The sequence below is a fragment of the Ranitomeya imitator genome, chromosome 3 (assembly GCF_032444005.1).
Source record: "Ranitomeya imitator isolate aRanImi1 chromosome 3, aRanImi1.pri, whole genome shotgun sequence".
Taxonomy (NCBI): Eukaryota; Metazoa; Chordata; class Amphibia; order Anura; family Dendrobatidae; genus Ranitomeya; species Ranitomeya imitator.
In genome coordinates, this window is record NC_091284.1 from 574,913,753 (window position 1) to 574,935,697 (window position 21,945).

Sequence of the window (21,945 nt, forward strand, 5' to 3'; positions counted from 1 at the left end):
GTTCTCTGGGCAAGGACCGGTCTCAAAAATGCTTATATTTTCTGATCCTTGCTCCAGAACCACTGGGAACCCGGCTCTCTTGACGAAGGTCCTTGTTGAAGCGATCCTTCATTGAACGCCAACGTGTTCTGACTTTGAGCACTGTTGAAAACTAAAAATAATGGTTAGACAATGCACTTTTGGCCGTGATCACACAACTGTGTGTGAGTTTCTCTCATCACACACAGTTGTGTGATCCCGGATAAGGTCACTGCTGCATCACACCATATTGCAATACTTACGAAATGCATTGTGGACCCCAGCCATCCCACATCGCTTGGGCCACCTCATTCCATAGCCGCCGAATCGTCACGTTGTCCGAGTTCTGCGGAACCCGGGTGTCCCACAACAGGACTCGCTTATGGACCAGGGAGATGAGGATATCGTTATCAATGAGGTCCTCATCCCGTTCTGGATCCTAGAAATTAAATACATTTAATGTTTGAGACATTAACATAAGGAAAAGAAAAAAAACAACAGAGACAGAAAACAGGCAAGAATATTCAAAGTCAAGAAAAAAAAAGGAGTCAAGAAGAAAAAAGTAAAGAAAGAGCAAAGTAAAGAAATGAACAGTCCAGAATAGTACAGTCAGGATACATTAAACAGAGGACAATCAGTCAGGTATACTTACACACCACCTTGCCACACGACCGTGTCCACGCTGCTCCTGCTCGGCCTCTGCCGCAGTTGAAGAACTGTTCTGAAAATTAAAAGAAAAAAAAATTGTCACATGTGTAGATGTGACAGAGAATATTTACCAATCTGAAGAGGTGAGTACTCACTTCACTGTCATTTCCACCTTGTTCAGGCCCAAGACGCTCCTCAGAAGAAGACGATGACATTTTGATGCATGCAGCAAGAAAAAAAGACAGAAATTATTAGGACATGTAGAGACAGAAAAAATAAAATACAGACATTGGCTTTGATACTCACATTGTTCAAAGTGTAGATTCCTCCCAGGTTCTTTCAATTGTCTGATCTGCTTCCCAATCTGCTGAGTAGTGACCTGCAAATGCCCACTCCCTCCTTCTATCAGTTTGTATGTGGGGGGTGGCTAATCAGTGTCTAGACAGGTTTTCCTGTGTTAAAACGCATGCGTAAACAAACGCATGTGCTTGTGAACGCATTCGTTCTCATAGACTGTAATATGTTTTTTCGCCTGCTTTCCTTCCGATAACAACCGCATATGTATCGAGGCAGCAAATTGACGCCTCTGAAATTACAACATGTAGCGTTTACCGTGCCAAGCCACAGACAACAAAACGATGCATGCATCGTCAAACACGGCAAAACGCATACAATCGCAGGCATCTGCATCCCTAATGTTAAATATAGGAATACACGACGCATGCGGAAAATTGCGGCATAAACGCTGCGGACACAACCGCAAATGTGAAACCAGCTTTAGAAAAGTAAAAACCCAGTGACATTGAATACACTGAAAAAAAAAAATCACAGACTATACAGAACAGTAGGGAACACTTATCTACGGCTGAAAACTGGTGTAAGTGCTAAAATAGACTGGAGCTTTATAACTACAGTAATTTTGATCAAATAACCTCACTGTTGCCTTATAGGTGAAAAAGTAGCACAAGAATAATTAGATAAAATAGATGTGCTATAAGAATTAACGGATAAAGTAACGATTAGAATCTAAGGTTTCGTCTTGCATAAAAAGTTGGAGTCTTGGAGATCAAGAAAGCAGCTAAAAGTATACTATTGCAATTGTCACAATTAATTTGTGTTTTTTCCCTGCGTAAGAAATTATTACAGTCGTATAACTTATTTCATCATGACCAAAAGTCATCCCAGCGTGGATATTTTTTGGCCACTGTTGGCAAAATCTACGCATGACAAATAATAAAGCCTATACTCGCCTCCCGTACAAGCGCCATTTCTGCGGTGTCAGCACTCGCTCTCTCTGGGGCTGACATGTGGTTGTTGTGGCACGTGGTGTCCATTGCCTAATCAGTGCTGGCGTCATTGTCCCCGCCTTTGGACAAATCAATCACGAAGAGTAAAGGTACCTTCACACATAACGACTTTGTTAACGATATCATTGCAACGTCATGCTTTTTGTGACGTAGCAACGATCTCGCTAACGATATCTTTATGTGTGACAGAGACCAACAGATCAGGCCCCTGCTGGGAGATCGTTGGTCGTGGGGAATGATCAGCACCTTTTTTTGGTCGCTGATCACCCCGCTGTCATCGCTAGATCGGCGTGTGTGACGCCGATCTAGCGATGTGTTCACCTGTAATCAGGGTAAACATCGGGTTACTAAGTGCAGGGCCGCGCTTAGTAACCCGATATTTACCCTAGTTACCATTGTAAAAGTAAAAAAAAAAACCAAAACACTACATACTCACATTCCGATGTCTGTCACGTCCCTCGCCGTCAGCTTCCCTGCACTGTGTCAGCGCCGGCCATAAAGCAGAGCACAGTGGTGACGTCACCGCTCTGCTTTACGGCCGGCGCTTACACAGTGCAGGGAAGCTGACGCCGGGGGACGTGACAGACATCGGAATGTGAGTATGTAGTGTTTTTTTTTTTTTACTTCTACAATGGTAACCAGGGTAAATATCGGGTTACTAAGCGCGGCCCTGCACTTAGTAACCCAATGTTTACCCTGGTTACCCGGGGACTTCGGCATTGTTGAAGACAGTTTCAACGATGCCGAAGTTGTTCCTCTGATCGTTGGTCGCTGGTGAGAGCTGTCTGTGTGACAGCTCCCCAGCGACCACACAACGACTTACCAACGATCATGGCCAGGTCGTATCGCTGGTCGTGATCGTTGGTAAATCGTTTAGTGTAACGGTACCTTAAGTCCGGACTGCAGCTGGTCTCTCACTTCCTTTTCATGTTCAATTTGTCTGAAGGCGGAGACAGTGATGTCTTCATTAATTGGGCACCAGCATCACGGGTCACAACAGCATGGGAGCCATGGGACCACGAGTGCCGACACCGCTGGAATGGCACCAGAACAGGAGTTGAGTATAAGTTTTATTATTTTATTGAGCCAAGAGAGGGGTTTGAAAAGAAGTTGTCTAAGCAGTGGAAAACTCCTTTAACCCCTTAGTGACAGAGCCAATTTGGTACTTAATGACCGAGCCAATTTTTGCAATTCTGACCACTGTCACTTTATGAGGTTATAACTCTGGAACGCTTCAACGGATCCCACTGATTCTGAGATTGTTTTTTCGTGACATATTGTACTTCATGTTAGTGGTAACATTTATTCGATATTACTTGCGATTATTTATGAAAAAACGGAAATATGGCGAAAATTTTTTAAAATTTTGCAATTTTCAAACTTTGTATTTTTATGCCCTTAAATCAGAGAGATATCTCACAAAAAATAGTTAATAAATAACATTTCCCACATGTCTACTTTACATCAACACAATTTTTACAACACCTTTTTTTTTAGGGACCACATCACATTTGAGGTAATTTTGAGGGGTCTATATGATAGAAAATAACGAAGTGTGACACCATTCTAAAAACTACACCCCTCAAGGTTCTCAAAACCACATTCAAGAAGTTTATTAACCCTTTACGTGCTTCACAGGAACTGAAACAATGTGGAAGGAAAAAATGAACATTTAACTTTTTTTTGCAAACATTTTAATTCAGAACCATTTTTTTTATTTTCACAAGTGTAAAAACAGAAATGTAACCATAAATTTTGTTATGCAATTTCTCCTGAATACGCCAATACCCCATATGTGGGGGTAAACCACTGTTTGGGCGCACCGCAGAACTTGGAAGTGAAACAGCGCCGTTTGACTTTTTCAATGCAGAATTGGCTGGAATTGAGATCGGACGCCATGTCACGTTTAGAGAGCCCCTGATGTGCCTAAACAGTGGAAACTCCCCACAAGTGACACCATTTTGGAAACTAGACCCCTTAAGGAACTTATCTAGATGTGTGGTGAGCACTTTAAACCCCCAAGAGCTTCACAGAAGTTTATAACGTAGAGCCGTGAAAATAAAAAATCGCATTTGTTTACACAAAAATTATCTTTTCGCCCACAAATTCTTATTTTCACAAGGGTAACAGGAGAAATTAGACCACAAAAGTTGTAGTGCAATTTCTTTTGAGTACGTCGATACCCAATATGTGGGGGTAAACCACTGTTTGGGCACACGGCAGAGCTCGGAAGGGAAGGAGCGCTGTTTTGGAATGCAGACTTTGATAGAATGGTCTGTGGGCGTTATGTTGCGATTGCAGAGCCCCTGATGTACCTAAACAGTAGTAACCCCCCACAAGTGACCCCATTTTGGAAACTAGACCCCCCAAGGAACTTATCTAGATGTGTGGTGAGAACTTTGAATGCCCAAGTGCTTCACAGAAGTTTAGAATGCAGAGTCGTGAAAATAAAAAAATATTTTTTTTCCACAAAAAAGATTTTGTAGCCCCCAAGTTTTTATTTTCACAAGGGTAACAGGAGAAATTGGACCCCCAAAGTTGTTGTCCAATTTATCCCGAGTGTGCTAATGCCCCATATGTGGGGGTAAACCACTGTTTGGGCGCACGGCAGAGCTCAGAAGGGAGGGAGCACCATTTGACTTTTTGAGCGCAAAATTGGCTGTCGTGTTTGGAGACCCCCTGATGTAACTAAACAGTGGAAACCCCCCAATTCTAGCTCCAACCCTAACCCCAACACACCCCTAACCCTAATCCCAACCCGATCCATAATCCTAATCACTAACCCTAACGATAATCACAACCCTTACCCCAAAACAACCCTAATGTCAACCCTAACCATAACCCTAATCAAAACCCTAAATCCAACACACCCCTAATCCTAATCTCAACCCTAACCTCAAACCTAACCCTAATCCCAATACACTCTTAATCACAACCCTAACCTTAACCCTAATCCCAAGGGTAACCCTAATGCCAACCCTAACCCTAATACCAACTCTAATCCAAACCCTAACCCCAAATCTAACCCTAACTTTAGCCCCAACCCTAGCCCTAACTTTAGTCCCAACCCTAACCCTAAGGCTACTTTCACACTTGCGTCGTTTGGCATCCGTCGCAATCCGTCGTTTTGGACAAAAAACGGATCCTCCAAATATGCCCGCAGAATGCGTTTTTTTGCCCATAGACTTGTATTGCCGACGGATCGTGACGGATGGCCACACGTCGCGTTCGTCATGCACTGGATCAGTTGTGTTTTGGTGGACCGTCGGCACAAAAAACGTTCAATGTAACTTTTTTTGTACGTCGCTTCCGCCATTTCTGACCGTGCATGCGTGGCCGTAACTCCGCCCCCCCCTCCCCAGGACATAGATTGGGCAGCGGATGCGTTGAAAAACTACATCCGCTGCCCACGTTGTGCACAATTTTCACAACGTGCGTCGGTATGTCGGGCCGACGCATTGCGACGGCCCCGTACCGACGTAAGTGTGAAAGAACCCTAGCCCTGAATTTAGCCCCAACCCTAACCCTAAATTTAGCCCCAACTGCTCTTCTCTTGTCGGCCGGCAGATGGCGATAGATGGCGGGCGCACTGCGCATGCGCCCGCCATTTTCTTTTCCCCGGCAGCTAGGAGGAGCAGCAGGAGGATCCAGGGACACCGGTAAGTATAATAGGGTCCCCGAATCCCCCTATTTCTCTGTCCTCTGATGTGCGATCACATCAGAGGACAGAGAATTACACTTTGATTTTTTTTTTTTTGCGGTCGCCGGTAAACAGTTAATTACCGGCGATCGCAAAACAGGGATCGGTAAAGCCGACCCCGATCATGTTCTACCCCCGGCAGCCGAGACCCCAAAGATTCTCCCGGTGCCGGCCGGCGGGCGCACTGCGCCCACCGGGAGCCACTAGGAGCACCGGGGGAGATAGGTGAGTATTGGGGGGCTATCTGGGACCCCTTTTCTCTGTCCTCTGATGTGCAATCACATCGGAGGGCAGAGAAATTAAAAAGAGATCGCGTTTTGTTTTTTTTTGCGATCGCCGGTAAACGGTTAATTACCGGCGATCGCAAATGCGGGGTCGGTAAAAAAAACCCCGAATCATGTTCTCTGGGGTCTCGGCTACCCCCTGCAGCCGAGACCCCGGAGAAAATCCGACTCTGGGGGGCGCTATTTACTTTTTCCACAGCGCCGTTAATTAACGGCGCTGTGGTTTAAGTACCCTTAGCGTCCGCCGTTAAAAGGCGTATCGGCGGTCGCTAAGGGGTTAAGTTTAGTCTAGTATGTTGATAGTTAGATCATAATAATCGGCTGCATTTCGTACAAAACTAATTTCATGTGTCAGGTCACTTCTGCATCAGTGTGCCATCTGTGGTTAACATTGCAAAGTATGAGAAAAGCTTTGCAATTAATTTGTTCATCCATCCATGAAAAACACTGATGACAAACTGGTAAAAATGGACACATGGACAACACTGATGACATTGGTACCAGTTTTTCACGTACATGTGAATGAGGCCATAGTGGTGGTCCTCTGTATAGGAATGTACAGACTGCTGCGCCTGGCTATATAGATGAAAAAAAAAATTGACGCACACTGCTGTAACCACTGCATCTGAGGGTTATGTCTGAACCCTTGACTAAGGCTGGTTTCACATTTGCGTTTTTTGCCGCTGCGTTTTAACGCAAAAAAAGCATGCGTTTTTTTTCCTATATTTAACATTAAAAATGCATGCGGTTTTTTGTATGCGTTTTGCCGCGTTTGACGACGCATGCGTCTTTTCCATGCTTGCGTTTTGTTGCATGCAACATGTAGTATGCAACATGTAGTAATTTCTAGAGGCGTTTTTTGCGGCAAAAAAACGTATTGCTGTCTATGTAAACCCATGCGTTTTTAAGCACATGCGTCTGGTTGCGTTTTTTAACGCATGCGTTTCCATAGAGAAAAACAAGTCTACACACTGATAAGCCACCCCCCACCATCAAGGTGATAAAGGGATCCAAACCCTAACCCATCAAGGTGATAAAGGGATCCAAACCCTAACCCATCAAGGTAATAAAGGGATCCAAACCCTAACCCTAGCCCATCAAGGTGATAAAGAGATCCAAACCCTAACCCTAACCCATCAAAGTGATAAAGGGATCCAAACCCTAACCCAGGGGTGTCAAACTGCATTCCTCGAGGGCTGCAAACAGGTCATGTTTTCAGGATTTCCTTGTAATGCACAGGTGATAATTTAATCACCTACACAAATAATGAGTTGGTGATTAAATTATCACCTGTGCAGTACAAGGAAATCCTGAAAACATGACCTGTTTGCAGCCCTCAAGGAATGCAGTTTGACACCCCTGCCCTAACCCATCAAGGTGATAAAGGGATCCAAATCCTAACCCTAGCCATTTCTATTTATAGTGGGTTTTCTAGTTGATTTTTATGATTGGCAGCTATCACACACTAAAGACGCTTTTTATTCCCAAAAATATTTTTTGCGATACCACATTTTGAGAGCTACAATTTTTCCATATTTTGGTCCACAGAGTCATGTCACACGCCCTCTGTAGTCCCATTGGCGGTGTCTGAATCTTGATTTTTCTCTTGTGAAATTTCTCATCATGCTTTTAAAAAACGCAAATGCTGTAAAAAACGCATGTAAACGCGTAAAAACGTGGCATTTTTTTACCGCATACGAAAACGCATGCGTCTAAAAAACGCAGCGTTTGAACGCGTTTACATGCGTTTTTTCACCACCTGCGGATGCGTTTTTAACGCTGCGTTTTTTAACGCAAATGTGAAACTAGCCTAAGCCATAGACTGAGTTGACACAAATGCAGGTAAAAAATTTTTAAAAAAAACATAACGATGAATCCGACAATGTTCCTTTTTTTTTATCTTGTGGTAGAGTTGCCGTTTTATTTTTTGCCAAATTCTTCAAAATGGCACATATAGTTCATGGATATTTTTGCAAAGTCAAAAACAGCTTTTATTTTTGTCTTTGCACCATTCAAAGCAAAAGAAAATTTGCATATTGCACAAATTTGTGCAAAAATGGCTCGAGAACAAAAAAAAGAAAATCTAGGGAAAATGAAGGGGGTCTGCAGTACATTTGTGCCAAAGTTTAGCATCTTTTTAAAAGTTATATTTGATGAAACATTGGCTCCATTTGGGTTTCCAGCGGAGGTCGTGAAAAATGGGATTGAGCCACAACCTCCGAAGGGACTATTGACATTAATGAAGACGGAGTCACTTTGTTCTTGTTCTTATTGTTACTTAGGCTGGGTTCACATTGCGTTAAAGCAGCCTGTTGAACACGTGTTAAATGGGCTGCGTTAGCGCAAGTGCCGAAATGTGATCGCGCTAGGGCAGATAGATGCTTTATCTGTGCTAGCGGAATCACAAAGAGCTATCTGTGCAAGCGGTGACGGACCCGGAAACGCTGCAGCCTGCGTCCCAGGGTCCGACACTCAATGACGGCACATCGCTAGCGCATGCCCATTTTGGACATGGCTAGCGATGCGTCCAACATAGGGCTTAATGGCAGCGTTAACGGACTGCGTTACACCGTGGTGTATCGCAGTCCAGCTAACGGACTGGGGAAACGTAGTGTGAACCCAGCCTTAGTTTCATCACTGCCTATTTCAGGTGGAAAAAAAAAAGGTGACTTGACCACGCTTCTGTGTCAGCCACAAAATGGCGAACAGACCCCAAAGTGTCTCCGTCTGCTTCGTTAGAGTCAATGGCTGGTCACTCGATGAGTCCGAATCCTGTTTTTCAGGGGTCTTCAAGCATACCTCCCAACCGTCCCGGATCCAGCGAGACTGTACTGATTTTGACAGTCCTGCGATCCCGTGCGGGACATTAGTTGTCCCGCACTGGTTGGGAGGTGTGTAATACACCCGGTCTGCTCCCTGAGTCTCTGCACCCGCAGAGCAGCACAACACATATCGGCTGCTCTGTGCGCACAGGACCTGTGATGAGGTCACAGGATGGGAGGAGTCAGGGAGTCACATGATCAGGAGGACCTCCGTGTACAGGACTCTGTGCTGGTTGCCATGGCGCCGGACGAGGGTAAAGGTACCGTCACACATAGCGACGCTGCAGCGATACCGACAACGATCCGGATCGCTGCAGCGTCGCTGGAGAGCTGTCACACAGACAGCTCTCCAGCGACCAACGATCCCGAGGTCCCCGGTAACCAGGGTAAACATCGGGTAACTAAGCGCAGGGCCGCGCTTAGTAACCCGATGTTTACCCTGGTTACCATCCTAAAAAGTAAAAAAACAAACGCTACATACTTACCTACCGCTGTCTGTCCTCGGCGCTCTGCTTCTCTGGTCTGGCTGTGAGCGCCGGGCAGCCAGAAAGCAGAGCGGTGACGTCACCGCTCTGCTTTCCGGCTGACCGACGCTCACAGCCAGTACAGGAGGAGTGCAGAGCACAGCGCTGGAGGACAGACGGCTGTAGGTAAGTATGTACTGTTTGTTTTTTTACTTTTAGGATGGTAACCAGGGTAAACATCGGGTTACTAAGCGCGGCCCTGCGCTTAGTTACCTGATGTTTACCCTGGTTACCAGCAAAGACATCGCTGAATCGGTGTCACACACGCCGATTCAGCGATGTCTACGGGGAGTCCAGCGACGAAATAAAGTTCTGGACTTTCTTCCCCGACCAGCGATCTCCCAGCAGGGGCCTGATCGCTGCTGCCTGTCACACTGGACGATATCGCTAGCGAGGACGCTGCAACGTCACGGATCGCTAGCGATATCGTCTAGTGTGACAGTACCTTAAGTGTATGTGTGAGGTCAGGAGGTGTTTACAGTGTGGATGTAGCAGAGCCGTGTGTGTACGAGGTGTATGGATCGAAGCAGCGTGTGAAAGGTGTATGGAGCAGAGTCGTGTGTGTAAGAGGTGTACGGAGCCGTGTGCATAAGGTGTACAGAGCACAGCCGCGTGTGTACGAGGTGTACGGAGCGGAGCAGCGTGTGAAAGGTGTATGGAGCAGAGTCGTGTGTGTGTAATAGGTGTACGGAGCCGTGTGCATGAGGTGTACAGAGCGCAGCCGCGTGTGTACGAGGTGTACGGAGCGGAGCAGCGTGTGAAAGGTGTATGGAGCAGAGTCGTGTGTGTGTAATAGGTGTACGGAGCCGTGTGCATGAGGTGTACAGAGCGCAGCCGCGTGTGTACGAGGTGTACGGAGCGGAGCAGCGTGTGAAAGGTGTACGGAGCTGAGTCGTGTGTGTACGAGGTGTACGGAGCACAGCTGCGTGTGTACGAGGTGTATGGAGCGGAGCAGCGTGTGAAAGGTGTATGGAGCAGAGTCGTGTGTGTACGAGGTGTACGGAGCAGAGCCACGTGTGTACAAGGTGTACAGAGCAGAGCCACGTGTGTACGAGTTGTGCGGAGCAGAGCCATGTGTGTACAAGGTATACGGAGCGGAGCAGCGTGTGCAATGTGTATGGAGCGGAGCCAAGTGTACGAGGTGTACGGAGTGGTGCCGTGTGTGTGTATGAGGTGTATTGGGAGGAGCCGTGTGTGTATGAGGTGTACCGAGCGGAGCCATGTGTGTACGAGGTGTACGGAGCGGAGCCGCATGTGCAAGGTGTATGGAGCGGAGTCGTGTGTACGAGGTGTATGGAGCAGAGTCGCATGTGTACGAGGTGTACGGAGCAGATGCTGGCTGAGTCGGATCGGAGCAGATATTGCTCCTCGCTCTGACACTGACTGGCACAGGAGACACGGAGAGGTCTTTATCAGTGGCGTATCACAGCTGCAGCGACATGAGCAGTCAGCGGCGCAGCTGGATGACACCATTTAGCGCCGTGGGAGTGGAAGCTGCCGGCTGCTGCGAGGGTGTGCGGTGAAAGGTGTGTGTGTGGTGATGGAGAAGGCAATGATGGGGGTAACCATGTGTGGCCATTATACTGTACCCAGCATCCTGTGGGGCCATTATCCTGTACACAGCATCATGTGGGGCCATTATACTGTATGGACCATCACGTGGGGCAAGTATACTGTACGCAGAATCATGTGGGGTTAGGGTTAGGATCCCTTAGGGATAGGGTTAGGATCCCTTAGGATTAGGGGTAGGGTTAGGATCCCTAGGGTTACTAGGGATCCAAACCCTAACCCTAGCTATTTCTGTTTATAGTGGGGTTTCTTGTTGATTTTGATGATTGGCAAGCTGTCACACACTTCTCATCATGCGTTTAAAAAACGCAAACGCATGAAAAAAACGCATGTAAACGCGTCAAAACGCCGCGTTTGTAATAAAACATGCAAAAACGCATGCGTCTAAAAAACGCGGTGTTTTACCGCGTTTACATGCGTTTTTTTGACCACATGCGTTTGCGTTTAAAACGCTGTGTTTTTAAACGCAAATGTGAAACTAGCCTTATACAGTATGGAGCATCATGTGGGGCCATTATACAGTATGGAGCATCATGTGTGGCCATTATACAGTATGGAGCATCATGTGTGGCCATTATACAGTATGGAGCACTGTGTGGCCATTTTTTTTGTTTATAATTATTGTTTAGGAAACATTGAGATCAGAAGTGCTAAATGGGTGTGGTTGGGGTGTGACTAGTTGTGAAATGGGTGTGGTCAGAGGTGTGGCTTAAAATTTGCCGCGCGCCACTAACTTTATCCCGCTTTCCCTTCCTCAAAAGTTGGGAGGTATGCTTCAAGACGGAAATCATGGTGGAGCAGCTATTGATGTGAACCCGCTCTCAGTCACGCAAAAAACTGGGGGGAATTAATTCTTGTCCCTGTCTGAAATGATGGATAACGGGAAAAAGAAAAACACAAACTGAATCCATCCGAGCTCTGTGTGAAACCGCGCCGTCGGGGTGTGAATGTGAACATGGCAACCACACTAATCACTCCCAGGAGAGACGACTGCGTCATTGCGAGAACTCCGTGTGAGGTAAATAGCGCGCCCAGGAAGTAGTGACTGTAAACTCTAACTTCTGCTGGGGGCTGGTTTCCCGGGCTCTCCTCTCACTAGTATGTGCCGCAGGCAGGACAGAGCAGAGTAGGTCATTACCCGAATCTCCCATCTCTCACGACTGACGGGATCTCCTCAGGCCGCAGCCACTTCTTCCTCCCCGGCCGGCACAGCAGTAGCTGCCGGCACCACGTGACCAGCCGGCACCACGTGACCAGCCGGCACCACGTGACCAGCCGGCACCGTTCGGGCTGCGGTGATTATTGCAGCGTGGGCTGAGGTGGGGATTGGGGGTATCGTGTGGTACAGAGCCCCACACAGCTACCGTACAGCGGGGTGAACTCGTACCGTGCACGGTATAATTGCCTCAGGGGTGACAGGAGACCCTGTGGGCGCCTGGGATCTGACTCTGCCAATATTAATGTCACGTGTTGCAGGCTTTTCAGCTTTGTGGTGCCACATTCAGAGCCATAGCGTAATTTTCTGGAAGTGTTGCTTGTTTTGTTCTTTTTGCAGGTGTGTTGTAGTTTTCCTCATTTTCTGCAACATAAGGTATTTATGTTCTCATTCCGGGAATGATGGAAAAAGGATTTAGGGTCCGATTCCTCAAGACCAGGGTTTTAGCCGTTCTCCAAGAGTGGTGCTGGAGTCAGACGCGCCACTCTCCATTTGTGGCGAATTTCAGAACTCAACAGAGCTGGTCAAGTGCCATGCACCTCCTCACAAATCCTACGCCAGTCCTGCCTGGCATAAGATTTGTGCCACTTGTCAATAATTTGATGAGTGGAGATCGCCACCTCCAAAAATTGTGAAATTTTAGCTCACCCTCATGTTTTAGGCTACTTTCACACTAGTGTCGTTTGGCCTCCGTCGCAATGCATCGTTTTGGAGAAAACCAAACCGTATGATGTAGAAAATTAACAACACATTTTATTAAACACCACAAAAAAAGCACATAAAAACACTTAAAAATACAAACTGTGTATAACACCCTAATACATCCTGATAGAACTGCAGCAAATATACATATATATATATATATAGACAGGCCTAAATAAACATAATAATTACAGTGATATCAACACCACAAATCGCTGGGAGATCAAAGTAATGCTCAAAACCGGGGGAGGCATGCATGAAAGCCCTAAACCCCCTATAAGTAATCAACTACCCCAGAGTGTGGTATGAAGAAAGAACCTATCTCTCAGTTGGTAACGTATAAAATGTCCAGAAAGAAGCCTAGAGAGACCCTATTGAAGCTCCCCTGCAGGAAATAAAAGTGGCATGTGCCAAAAGCATACTCAGCTGAATCTGAGGTATAATTCCTGGGAGCCAAGAGGCCAAAAAAAGGCTGGAGTACTACTGCAGATCCGTATCACATGAATGGACGGCAAATGGCAAGGAGAGGGTGTGGGAAGAAGGCCCCACGCGTATCGCCGCCGCAGCGGCTTCGTCAGGGGAAGTATGGTTGTGTGGTGAGTACAACACCTATATATAGAAACCATAATTATGTAGATAACATACCGGTGTGTCACATGGATCAGGGAGGAGGAGGACGGAAGTGGCGTACAGCCGCACCAGGAGAGAGAGATCGGGCAAAAGCAACGGAGGCCTCCGCAGTACAAAAATGGCGCCTGCGCAGACGCGGCTCAGAAATTGAGCTGCGCATGCGCCGAGCGCCAATAGCCCATAGAGGCCCACAGAAACGAAGTGGGAGAACAAAATGAGCCGCCGTGAGATGGATAAAGGGGAGAATACAATAAAGCCGCACAGGGCCAGCAATGTGCCGTGTCCAGAAAACCTATATGATGGAGGGTAAAAGAATGTTAAGCATGTGAAAATAACATAGTCCAAAATACATTATAATAAAACTGCACATGACTAGCCATATGCAATATCCAAAAAACCTATATATTAAGGAGATAAGGGGATGTTAGACCTGTAGAAATAACACAATCCAAATGTGGAGCATACATACAATGGAGAATAGCCATTGCAGAAGGACACAGGGAAAAAGGGGGGGGGAGGAGATGGGCTCAATGGTACGATAGCCATGTGTGCCAAGGACCAGGGATATGGAGAAAATATATATATATATGTATGACCATAAATTACCCAAAAAAACAAATTTATTCATATATAAATCGGATATCCAAAGACGGCATCATATGACAGTAGATAGTAGAAATATAAATATATAAGGATAGAAATCCCCCTAGCCCCCATTGCCATACACATGGCCTATGCTTATAGCTGTGGAGGACACAAATCACAGCAAATAGGCAAGATGATCAAAGGGTACACCTAAATAGCCGTAGCTAATAGGTTGAGCCACAAAGTGTCAAAATAAAATCAAAATGCACAACGAAGCGAAATGGAAAAAAGTCCAGAATGATGCCAGGTCATGTACAGGAGAAGTCCAACAATCCACATTAGTCCTGGTAGATAAAGTCCATTCAAGATAGGTCCAATCTAGGCATGACCTTCCACCCATGGCATATCTGATAGACGTATCACTTCCTGTAGAATAATCGAGTATAAAAGCCATCTTCAACGCATGATGAAAATAAATCCCAGAGGTCCGTCGGCATAGAGCGGAGAAGTCCAGAATGAACTTATACCCCTTTTCAACAATGGGGTCCTGAGATACAAGGCTGGGCAGATCCAAAAGCCGGCCACTAAAGGTAAAGGAATAAACAAAAGGAATGATCTTAATATCACAGAAATAATGCATACCAAAACAAGGAAGCAAGGATACGATGGTAGCAAAGTAGCCTCAAATGGCTACATTACCCCAGGAAACCTGTGAAAAGGAGCTCCTCATTCAGACCCGAGGGGGTCACTGTTTGTAATTTAAAGATCCATCTGGATTCAATTTGCAAAAGTAGTTTACGTTTATCACCCCCTCTCTCATTGGGGGTGAGCTTTTGCAGGCCCACTACCTGGAGGTTGGCCGAGGAGCCCCCATGTTTGACTTAAAAATGCTCGGCCACCGGGGTAATAACCCTACCCTTCCTTAGATCTGATGCTGCCAAATGCACTGTGGAGAGATGTTTCTGTGCCCGTTTCCTAAGTTCCTGGGTGGTCTGCCCAACATACACCATCCTGCAAGGACAAATGAGGGCGTAAATTACGTCTCTAGACCTACAATTAATATATGCCCTAAGAGGGTGCCTGCTGAGAAGTGTAGGATGCACAAAAAAGTCACGAGTCGGAGTCATATGAGGGCAAATATTGCAATCCCCACATGGAAAAGACCCCCTCAGGGTGATGCCTCTATTTAACTTCACAGTTGGTCTCTTGAAGTGACTTCTGGTGAGGAGATCCCTGAGGTTAGGTGCCCGTCTTGCTGTTAGCAAGGGTCTATTGCTTGTGACCTCCGACGTTTGTGCATCCAACCGGAGGATCTGACAATGTCTAGACAAAATGTCACTGACCTGTCTCCAATTATCATTGAAATCAGTGATAAATCTTGTCTGCGTCTCCTGGCTTTGCCGCTTAGATGATAAGAGTGACTTCTGGTCCTGCCCCCTCGCCCTTGGATAAGCTGTAGAGATTACACGTTTAGGATAGCCTCTGTGTCTAAAACGTTCCGAAAGTTCACGTGCCTGGACTGAAAAATCACAGTCACGGGTACAGTTGCGCCTAACGCGCAGAAACTGGCCCGTGGGTACACCCACCTTTGTATGCCATGGGTGAAAGCTGGAAAATTCCAGAAGCGAGTTGGTTGCCGTGGGCTTGCGGAAGAGGTTCGTCGCCAGATGCTGTTCGTGTGGAAATACCCGCAGATCCAAGAAGGTGACGTCCCTGGCAGAGCAGGAGTATGTAAGAAAAATATTGTGTGGATTGGAATTCAGATTATCAAAAAATGCAACACACTCCTCCTGTGTACCCTTCCAGATAATGAAGACATCATCTATAAAGCGGTACCAGGCGTGTGCGTGGGCAGCGAAGAGTGGAGAGGAATAAACAAAATTATCCTCCCACCAGCCTAAAAAGATGTTAGCATAGGCTGGTGCACACCTCGCGCCCATCGCCACGCCTGATCGCTGTAGATAATGGACCCTGTCAAACAGAAAAAAGTTGTGATGGAGCACGAATGACATCAACTCAAGGAGAAACGAATCGTGACCCCTATCCATGGAGGTCTTTTTATCCAAAAAATAGGCTAACGCCTCTATCCCATCCTTATGGTCGATGTTCGAGTATAGCGATTCCACATCACAGGTAACTAATAAAAAATCGGTAGGAAGTATAACCTGACTGCAAATATCAATGAAATGTGAGGAATCGCGGACAAATGACGGAAGGGATGAGGCAATGGGCTGAAGGAAGAAATCCAGGTACTCACCTGCCCTCTCACACATACTGCCGATGCTGGACACAATGGGTCTCCCGGGAGGCTTGAGGCAGTCCTTATGAATTTTCGGCAACATGTAAAATGTTGCCGTTACCGGGTTGGCCACACACAAATATTGTTTCTTTTGCGGGGAAATGATGGCAAGTTGTAAAGCTCTGATGAGTAGTTGTTCATACTTGGAGAGAAAAATAGAGGTAGGGTCAGATGGAAGTTTTTGGTAATACTGCACATTGTTCAGTTGGCGTTTAGCCTCAGATTCATAAAGCTGAGTAGACCACAAAACCACATTGCCCCCTTTATCCGCCTCTTTGATGGTAAAATTACTGTTGTTCTGTAGGGCCGTAAGGGCACGTTTTTCCTCTATACTCAAGTTGGAAGGCCCACTTACCCGAACAGGCATGGCCATGATATCCCGTTTAACCATCTCAAAGAATATTTTTATGGCCGGTACCAGGGAGAACGAGGGGGCTTTAAGAGATTTGTTCCTATATGGAAACTTCCTTCTATTGGGGTCAACTTCATTCTCCTCCAATAGCTCCAATAGATCTTGAAAAGTCTGACGATCATCTGTAGGAATTGTTTGTAGAATGTCGGGTCCCCTGTACATGACCTGGAAGGTTAACTTTCTGCAAAACAAATAGAGATCTTTAACAAGGGTAAATTTGTCAGCAGTATGCGTAGGCACAAACGATAGACCCTTTTGGAGTACGGAAAATTCCACAGGTGTAAGGACATGATCTGAAAGATTAATAACCTGCAATGTTGTCGAGCTGGATGCAGATTCAGACGTTATGAGATGGCCAGCTTCCACATCCTCTACTTCCGCCTGGTGGGATACTTGTGGCGATGAGGAGAGGTATGGCCCCTGTGTCGCACAAATCGTTTTATTACGTGGCTTGTGTTTTCTCCCCCGTCTGGTCCGTGATCGACCTCGCTGCCGGCGGAGGACAAAAAATCGCTTGCGCTTCCTTCCCTATATGAGGATGTCGGGGCCAATGGAAGAGGATCGCCCCTATAATGTTTAGGCCGACGGGCATTGCCCATATGTTTCCATTTGTACACCAATCCCTGCTCAAAGTCAGCTTTATCTCTCTGGAATTTCTTTCCTTTACGTTGTGTTATTTCAACTTCATATTTGTCCAGAGTGTCCTTTAGTTTATTCTTGAAGGATGTAACCAAGCCCTCATCATGGTTAGCTAATTTAGACTCCAGTTCTTTAATCGTATTTTTAGTCTGTGAAAACAATGTTCTATCATGCTCCAGTAGTAAATTGATCAAAATGCCTGAGCAACGAGTAAGTCCCTGTTCCCAGAGTTGTTGAAAAGCCGCAGAGGGCTCCCAAGCCGGAAAAATAGGTATGCGGAGACCCCTTGGGACAAAGCCCGACTTAGTGTACTCCTCCAAACTCCTCATATTCCACCATAGTCTTACACCTGTCTTATGGGCCCTGGTCAGATCAGAGCAAAGTGTGGAAAAATCATTATCAAAATGTGGTACAGCAATCCCCGCCGTCTCAAAGATCTTAGAGGATTTGGCCAACCAAGCCGCCTCCCTGGCCTCCCAATCCATGTCCACAACCGGTATATCAAAAACAATAAGGTACAAGAATATATATATATAGTCACAGCACCATCCAAATAGATGTGTGCCACCCTTAGGAACAGATGCCCTGGGACACAGGGCTAGATCACTAATACAAATGATAAATTAAGGGTGCACTCCTGCTGTATGTTATGAAATAAGACGGGTGCAGTGCCAAGTCCACTAATATATATAACCAAAAAGAAGAGAAAAGAATGGACTAAACGAGGCCTGCACAACCGTATGATGTAGAAAATTAACAACACATTTTATTAAACGCCACAAAAAAGCACATAAAAACACTTAAAAATACAAACTGTGTATAACACCCTAATACATCCTGATAGAACTGCAGCAAATATACATATATATATATATATATAGACAGGCCTAAATAAACATAATAATTACAGTGATATCAACACCACAAATCGCTGGGAGATCAAAGTAATGCTCAAAACCGGGGGAGGCATGCATGAAAGCCCTAAACCCCCTATAAGTAATCAACTACCCCAGAGTGTGGTATGAAGAAAGAACCTATCTCTCAGTTGGTAACGTATAAAATGTCCAGAAAGAAGCCTAGAGAGACCCTATCGAAGCTCCCCTGCAGGAAATAAAAGTGGCATGTGCCAAAAGCATACTCAGCTGAATCTGAGGTATAATTCCTGGGAGCCAAGAGGCCAAAAAAAGGCTGGAGTACTACTGCAGATCCGTATCACATGAATGGACGGCAAATGGCAAGGAGAGGGTGTGGGAAGAAGGCCCCACGCGTATCGCCGCCGCAGCGGCTTCGTCAGGGGAAGTATGGTTGTGTGGTGAGTACAACACCTATATATAGAAACCATAATTATGTAGTGCCTACACTTCTCAGCAGGCACCCTCTTAGGGCATATATTAATTGTAGGTCTAGAGACGTAATTTACGCCCTCATTTGTCCTTGCAGGATGGTGTATGTTGGGCAGACCACCCAGGAACTTAGGAAACGGGCACAGAAACATCTCTCCACAGTGCATTTGGCAGCATCAGATCTAAGGAAGGGTAGGGTTCTTACCCCGGTGGCCGAGCATTTTTTAGTCAAACATGGGGGCTCCTCGGCCAACCTCCAGGTAGTGGGCCTGTGATGTGGAATCGCTATACTCGAACATCGACCATAAGGATGGGATAGAGGCGTTAGCCTATTTTTTGGATAAAAAGACCTCCATGGATAGGGGTCACGATTCGTTTCTCCTTGAGTTGATGTCATTCGTGCTCCATCACAACTTTTTTCTGTTTGACAGGGTCCATTATCTACAGCGATCAGGCGTGGCGATGGGCGCGAGGTGTGCACCAGCCTATGCTAACATCTTTTTAGGCTGGTGGGAGGATAATTTTGTTTATTCCTCTCCACTCTTCGCTGCCCACGCACACGCCTGGTACCGCTTTATAGATGATGTCTTCATTATCTGGAAGGGTACACAGGAGGAGTGTGTTGCATTTTTTGATAATCTGAATTCCAATCCACACAATATTTTTCTTACATACTCCTGCTCTGCCAGGGACGTCACCTTCTTGGATCTGCGGGTATTTCCACACGAACAGCATCTGGCGACGAACCTCTTCCGCAAGCCCACGGCAACCAACTCGCTTCTGGAATTTTCCAGCTTTCACCCATGGCATACAAAGGTGGGTGTACCCACGGGCCAGTTTCTGCGCGTTAGGCGCAACTGTACCCGTGACTGTGATTTTTCAGTCCAGGCACGTGAACTTTCGGAACGTTTTAGACACAGAGGCTATCCTAAACGTGTAATCTCTACAGCTTATCAAAGGGCGAGGGGGCAGGACCAGAAGTCACTCTTATCATCTAAGCGGCAAAGCCAGGAGACGCAGACAAGATTTATCACTGATTTCAATGATAATTGGAGACAGGTCAGTGACATTTTGTCTAGACATTGTCAGATCCTCCGGTTGGATGCACAAACGTCGGAGGTCACAAGCAATAGACCCTTGCTAACAGCAAGACGGGCACCTAACCTCAGGGATCTCCTCACCAGAAGTCACTTCAAGAGACCAACTGTGAAGTTAAATAGAGGCATCACCCTGAGGGGGTCTTTTCCATGTGGGGATTGCAATATTTGCCCTCATATGACTCCGACTCGTGACTTTTTTGTGCATCCTACACTTCTCAGCAGGCACCCTCTTAGGGCATATATTAATTGTAGGTCTAGAGACGTAATTTACGCCCTCATTTGTCCTTGCAGGATGGTGTATGTTGGGCAGACCACCCAGGAACTTAGGAAACGGGCACAGAAACATCTCTCCACAGTGCATTTGGCAGCATCAGATCTAAGGAAGGGTAGGGTTCTTACCCCGGTGGCCGAGCATTTTTTAGTCAAACATGGGGGCTCCTCGGCCAACCTCCAGGTAGTGGGCCTGCAAAAGCTCACCCCCAATGAGAGAGGGGGTGATAAACGTAAACTACTTTTGCAAATTGAATCCAGATGGATCTTTAAATTACAAACAGTGACCCCCTCGGGTCTGAATGAGGAGCTCCTTTTCACAGGTTTCCTGGGGTAATGTAGCCATTTGAGGCTACTTTGCTACCATCGTATCCTTGCTTCCTTGTTTTGGTATGCATTATTTCTGTGATATTAAGATCATTCCTTTTGTTTATTCCTTTACCTTTAGTGGCCGGCTTTTGGATCTGCCCAGCCTTGTATCTCAGGACCCCATTGTTGAAAAGGGGTATAAGTTCATTCTGAACTTCTCCGCTCTATGCCGACGGACCTCTGGGATTTATTTTCATCATGCGTTGAAGATGGCTTTTATACTCGATTATTCTACAGGAAGTGATACGTCTATCAGATATGCCATGGGTGGAAGGTCATGCCTAGATTGGACCTATCTTGAATGGACTTTATCTACCAGGACTAATGTGGATTGTTGGACTTCTCCTGTACATGACCTGGCATCATTCTGGACTTTTTTCCATTTCGCTTCGTTGTGCATTTTGATTTTATTTTGACACTTTGTGGCTCAACCTATTAGCTACGGCTATTTAGGTGTACCCTTTGATCATCTTGCCTATTTGCTGTGATTTGTGTCCTCCACAGCTATAAGCATAGGCCATGTGTATGGCAATGGGGGCTAGGGGGATTTCTATCCTTATATATTTATATTTCTACTATCTACTGTCATATGATGCCGTCTTTGGATATCCGATTTATATATGAATAAATTTGTTTTTTGGGTAATTTATGGTCATACATATATATATATATTTTCTCCATATCCCTGGTCCTTGGCACACATGGCTATCGTACCATTGAGCCCATCTCCTCCCCCCCCCCTTTTTCCCTGTGTCCTTCTGCAATGGCTATTCTCCATTGTATGTATGCTCCACATTTGGATTGTGTTATTTCTACAGGTCTAACATCCCCTTATCTCCTTAATATATAGGTTTTTTGGATATTGCATATGGCTAGTCATGTGCAGTTTTATTATAATGTATTTTGGACTATGTTATTTTCACATGCTTAACATTCTTTTACCCTCCATCATATAGGTTTTCTGGACACGGCACATTGCTGGCCCTGTGCGGCTTTATTGTAATCTCCCCTTTATCCATCTCACGGCGGCTCATTTTGTTCTCCCACTTCGTTTCTGTGGGCCTCTATGGGCTATTGGCGCTCGGCGCATGCGCAGCGCGGCTCAATTTCTGAGCCGCGTCTGCGCAGGCGCCATTTTTGTACTGCGGAGGCCTCCGTTGCTTTTGCCCGATCTCTCTCTCCTGGTGCGGCTGTACGCCACTTCCGTCCTCCTCCTCCCTGATCCATGCGACACACCGGTATGTTATCTACATAATTATGGTTTCTATATATAGGTGTTGTACTCACCACACAACCATACTTCCCCTGACGAAGCCGCTGCGGCGGCGATACGCGTGGGGCCTTCTTCCCACACCCTCTCCTTGCCATTTGCCGTCCATTCATGTGATACGGATCTGCAGTAGTACTCCAGCCTTTTTTTGGCCTCTTGGCTCCCAGGAATTATACCTCAGATTCAGCTGAGTATGCTTTTGGCACATGCCACTTTTATTTCCTGCAGGGGAGCTTCA

General features: G+C 46.2%; 1 protein-coding gene and 1 long non-coding RNA gene across 5 annotated transcripts in view; one reads left to right on the forward strand and one right to left on the reverse strand.

Annotated features, from left to right (window-relative positions):
• The window catches only part of TMTC4 (transmembrane O-mannosyltransferase targeting cadherins 4), a 253,025-nt gene that overhangs the window by 20,893 nt on the left and 210,187 nt on the right, over positions 1 to 21,945 (reverse strand). Inside the window, exon 1 of one of the 4 annotated variants that reach the window (XM_069757978.1) lies at positions 12,011 to 12,117. The exons of the other annotated variants lie outside the window; for them this stretch is intronic. Coding sequence (XP_069614079.1) covers positions 12,011 to 12,023 — 13 coding nt within the window. The 5' untranslated portion in view covers positions 12,024 to 12,117. Of the gene's footprint in view, positions 1 to 12,010; positions 12,118 to 21,945 lie in introns of those variants that run through there. 4 annotated transcript variants of the gene reach the window in all.
• Positions 19,385 to 21,172, forward strand: LOC138670553 (uncharacterized). The gene is made up of 3 exons (XR_011319350.1): positions 19,385 to 19,514; positions 19,648 to 19,757; positions 20,517 to 21,172. It is a non-coding gene; the product is annotated as an uncharacterized lncRNA (long non-coding RNA).